The sequence below is a fragment of the Morone saxatilis genome, unplaced genomic scaffold, assembly GCF_004916995.1.
Source record: "Morone saxatilis isolate NCDOM2014 unplaced genomic scaffold, NCSU_SB_2.0 Contig3, whole genome shotgun sequence".
NCBI classification, from domain to species: Eukaryota; Metazoa; Chordata; class Actinopteri; family Moronidae; genus Morone; species Morone saxatilis.
In genome coordinates, this window is record NW_023339873.1 from 23,651,501 (window position 1) to 23,656,130 (window position 4,630).

At 39.1% G+C, this 4,630-nt stretch overlaps 1 protein-coding gene across 2 annotated transcripts in view; it reads right to left on the bottom strand.

Annotated features, from left to right (window-relative positions):
* The window catches only part of LOC118337252 (mitogen-activated protein kinase kinase kinase 7-like), a 12,748-nt gene that overhangs the window by 6,694 nt on the left and 1,424 nt on the right, over window positions 1-4,630 (bottom strand). Inside the window, exons 2-9 of one of the 2 annotated variants that reach the window (XM_035674188.1) lie at window positions 4,281-4,391; window positions 3,691-3,756; window positions 2,917-2,962; window positions 2,597-2,735; window positions 2,178-2,302; window positions 1,677-1,805; window positions 675-805; window positions 153-213 (exon numbers count right to left, since the gene is read on the bottom strand). In XM_035674188.1, the coding sequence (XP_035530081.1) occupies window positions 153-213; window positions 675-805; window positions 1,677-1,805; window positions 2,178-2,302; window positions 2,597-2,735; window positions 2,917-2,962; window positions 3,691-3,756; window positions 4,281-4,391 (808 nt within the window). The remainder of the gene's footprint in view (window positions 1-152; window positions 214-674; window positions 806-1,676; window positions 1,806-2,177; window positions 2,303-2,596; window positions 2,736-2,916; window positions 2,963-3,690; window positions 3,757-4,280; window positions 4,392-4,630) is intronic. The other variant, XM_035674189.1, reaches the window with a different exon arrangement.

Sequence of the window (4,630 nt, forward strand, 5' to 3'; positions counted from 1 at the left end):
GACCAGTTGGGCTGAGAGACAGAGAGAGAGAGAGAGAGTAAGAGAGAGAGAGGTAGAGACAGAGACAGAGACAGACAACAACAACTATACTAATAGTAGTGACTGATGATAATGAACAATGGCTCTAGTACTCTAGTAGAAGTTGGAGTTACCTGTGCTTGTGGCTGAAGACTGGTGAGGGAGCTTGAGTGGTTCATCAGAGCCTGGAAAGTACTGGAAGATCCAAACACACCAACACCAACTTTTACAAAGAGCTCATTACAGTTTGATCTGGACCATAAAGCCGTATTAGAAGGAAAAACATATCCAAACGTGTTTGTGTTAACAAAACATTAGCACATTAAGGGAACAGTTCAACATTTTGGGTAACATTGTTGGTGATGAGAATATCAATTTGACTCTCATGCCTATGTGTACAGAGCAGAGCAAGAATATCCAGTTGAAGGAAGATGAACTTCCAAACATGGTTGTTTAGCCAGTCATCAACTCTGAGTTGGCTTAATGAGACGGTTTGACCTTAGTTGAGTTTGTTAGGTTCATTGAAGACAGACTCACTATGAGCCCTACTTTCGGTCCAAAGCTTCAAAAATATACCCACCGACATCTCTAAAGCTAATTCTTATCTTATGTTTAGTTTGTTCTGTACCCAAACAGAAAGTGTGATTGAACTATACCTTCATGAGATTGCTCATGGTGTTCTTGACTTCCTCCATTGACGGTCTCTGGCTGGGTTCTTTGTCCCAGCAGCGGGTCATCAGAGTCTCTATGGGCTCTGGAAGGTCTTTGATGAGAGGAGGCCTTGTACCTGCGTCACAGTAGTAAACAGTGAGTCTGGAATGCCTAAATGTGATAAGCTTTGCGTGCTTATGATCACTGCAGGGAAGAAACAACAGTTAGTCTGCAGCTCTATGAGGCTTTCAGCTCATTCTTTTGTTTTACTGAACTATGGTCAACTTTAAACCGCTCTCACTGAACCCCTCATAGTAAAACAAGAGAGCTGCTCTCACCTTAGAAACAGCACAATCCAATCAGCATCCAATCAGTTGACACAAACTGATTGGATGCTACCTGCCCAGTGTCAACGAGACAGAGAGACACAGTGACACAGTAAACTAGTGTGGGGAAGTATCAGGCATTTTTCAACATCCACCCACCCGGAATTGCATTCATTTAGGCTGCTTGACCTATTGGTGAAACACTCTTTTCCATGTAGAAATAACAAAAAATGATTGACCACTGATTTTGACCCTTCTTAAGTACCACCTTTTTTCCTCTATCAGGGTTCCCACTCTTTTTAAGAAATAATTTTCCAGGAGTTTTCTTGACAATGCAGAACAGCACTTGTTCACAAATAGTCATATCATTTACCGGTATAGTCCTAGTACAGACCCATTGTTCCCAGTTTTATTCCTCCTTTTTTATTGATGCAATTGCATGATGTTTATGGGACACTCTGGGTTAGCTTGCTTTTCATTTTTCTCAGCACAGCCGATTTTTCTGCAGCGTCTCCAGTGATTTGGCTACAGTTCACTACAGTTTTCCTCTAACCTAGGTTTAAGCAGTCGATCTGAGTGAGGAGCTAAAATACAAGGTCAACATAAAAGGAACAAAACAAAATGAAAAAGCACATCACCAAAGCAGCTTGTACAGTTGTAACTGGTGCAGGATTTGCTCACCTCTGTGGACGGCCCACATTATACAAAACGCAGAGCCTCCAATCTCATCAAAGGGTTTCTTGCGTGTGATGACCTCCCACAGGATGATACCCCAACTGAACACGTCGCACTTTTCACTGTAGTTGCTGCCTGAGGAAGACACACGTTTAAGTTATTTTTATTGTATTCAGGACTAAAAAAAATCACAACTAGCAAAATGCAGGTACAAGTCAGTACCTTGGAAGCTAATCACAACAATGGTCACATATTTTTGAAACAGCTGACTAAAATAAGAGAGAATGGTCCACATGACCATACTGTATGTGCAGTTACTGACTGTGCAACACAAGAAAATCTGCACAATACAACTAAAATGAACAAACATCTATCACTTTTGTAGGTAGCCCAGATTTGTTTTATTTGCATGGTTTACGTAGTGGATTTGGCTTTGTTTACATTCATATCCGTTTTTTGCTGTTAGTAGTTTTAGTTTGCAAAGTAGAGAAAGAGTTTGAGGCTCACCTTCAAACACCTCTGGTGCCATCCAGGCGGCACTGCCTTTATTGTTGGTCATGTAGGTCTGAATATCACAAGCTGTTCCAAAGTCACATATCTTCAGCACGGTACCACGAGCCACGAGCAGGAGACTGAAACACGACAGTGGACAGAGATTAGAGACTTTTCATTCACAAATATATTTTACTGATGAAGGCACTAGATGAAAAGTCACAGGACTCTTCTAATGAATCCTCTAGGGATCATCTAATTATTATACATATTTACATTTAAAGCAGCTTTTAAACCTTCTTGTGACTTGTGATCGTCAATGATGGAATCAATCAATAGATCAAGTGACAAAAACACTCCTCAAAATCACTCATAGCTAGCACATACCTAGCAGTGAGTTCTTACAAAAACTGTTTGATCATGAAGAGTCTTACTTTGGTGGTTTAAGGTCCCGGTGAATTAAGGCCTTTGGCTTCATAGAGTGCAGATAGGCTACTCCCTGTGCGCACTGCAGACACCAGCTCATGGCATGGGATGCTGTGTAGTGGGGCTGCGGGTCTGCACTGTGCAACACTATAAGTGACATACAAAAAGAGAAGCAGAGAATGAGATAATACTGTATGATCATATATTGTATATATAATAATTTATTACAAAATCATAATAAATAATAAAAATTATTTTATTATCCTGTGATCATGACATCCAGTCAATGTGAATCAACTATATTTTTTACAGACATAATATTACTTACGGTTATATAAAGATCCACATTCTGCATACTCCATGACCAGACAGACCTGAGAAAACAAATGATGTTACCTTAGCAGTGAAAGCATGACAGTGAGGCATCGGCCGTATGTCCGCCTGTAAATATAGCTACAATCTGCAACTCCCTGACAACATGTTCATACTAAAAACATGATGATGTACTAAAATAATGCAGTTGTTAACCCACAAAGTGTTTATTGATGTTACCGTGTTTTACCCACACACTCCAGAATATTCTGCTCTTATACAACCACTGCAAAAAATATAACTTTTTCCATGTGTATGTTGTAGAAAGAACAGGGCATTATAAATCCTATGCTAAATTAACTCACGACTTTTATTTTGAAGGCTACATGTTAACACTTCCGGCATTGTAATATTGTGTCAGTGATATATTTTTATGTGAGTACATTATATTTCCATGCAGAGTTGGCACACCTCAGAGTGAGAGTACTGAGCTTTAACTTTTGAATACAAAACAGTCCATCTCTGCATCTCTACTGAAGGCTAACAGACACCACATGCTTCAGAGAAAAAGGCAGTCCTTCCCTCTCTGACCTTGCTGTCAACCGAGGTGATGCCTGATGGCATTGTGGAGGGACAAACATTTCAATGAAACAAATCTTATCTAAAACCCTGTTGATGAGCTCTGAAATTCATTCATTTGTCCTTCAACACACACATCATAGAGAAGGGCCCTGGTATGTTCATAATACAGGAGTAATCAGCGCCACAGTTCTGAGTGCTGTATACTTACTGGATTGTCACAGGAGCCATACAGCTTAACAATGTTGGGGTGATTGACCCTGGAGAGCTGGCGAAGCTGTACACAAACACAACACACATATTACCATAAATATATCCATCTATATATTCATCTTTCTGTCTGTTTGTATTACATTATATATATATATATATATATATGTCTGCATACACTGGACTTGTGTTATGGGTGTTATGTAATGTAACCTGTATCCAAAGACCAAGCTCCAGTATTTGTGATAAAACACCAGTATACAAAAGCAACACTTCCTGTTTAATGTGTGTGTGGCTCGTAGTGCGTTCAAGTGTCAGTATAAAGCTGTCAGTTACTCAAGTTTTAAAGGTATAGCAGAATCTAAATTTGTAAGATAAAAAAATATTTCACATTATCATCTCATAGGGCCTAACAATAGGTCTAATGAAGCAAACAAACAATACGCAAACATGTCATCTTTCACTAAACAAGCCACTGTTCATCAGCTGACTTTCACATCTTTAAAGTCCTACTGCACCAGTATCAGCTTCACAATCAGAGCAGCCTACACCAAAAACAGGAAATGCACTGAGAACAACAAAACAACAAACCTCAACAAGGAAAGCGTTCCTTTCATTCTCACTCTCAATGGTCTTGATTGCTACGTCCTTTCCTTTCCACACGGCCTTAAAGACAACTCCAAATGTCCCTCTGCCAACAGCCTGAAGAGACACACAATATAATACTGAGTGGTTGAAGAAACTCATTACATTTACTGTTGTTATTGTAACAAAGTCATACTTTGTTGAGTATTATTTTTCAATCTGTAATTTTACCTGTATTTTATATCTCAAGTATTGTACTTTTATATACTATATACTATTTATACTACATTGCAAGTTTCGGAGTACAGCGTAAAAACAACCATCACATTAAAAAGTCCTGATAAACTGTGTGAGAA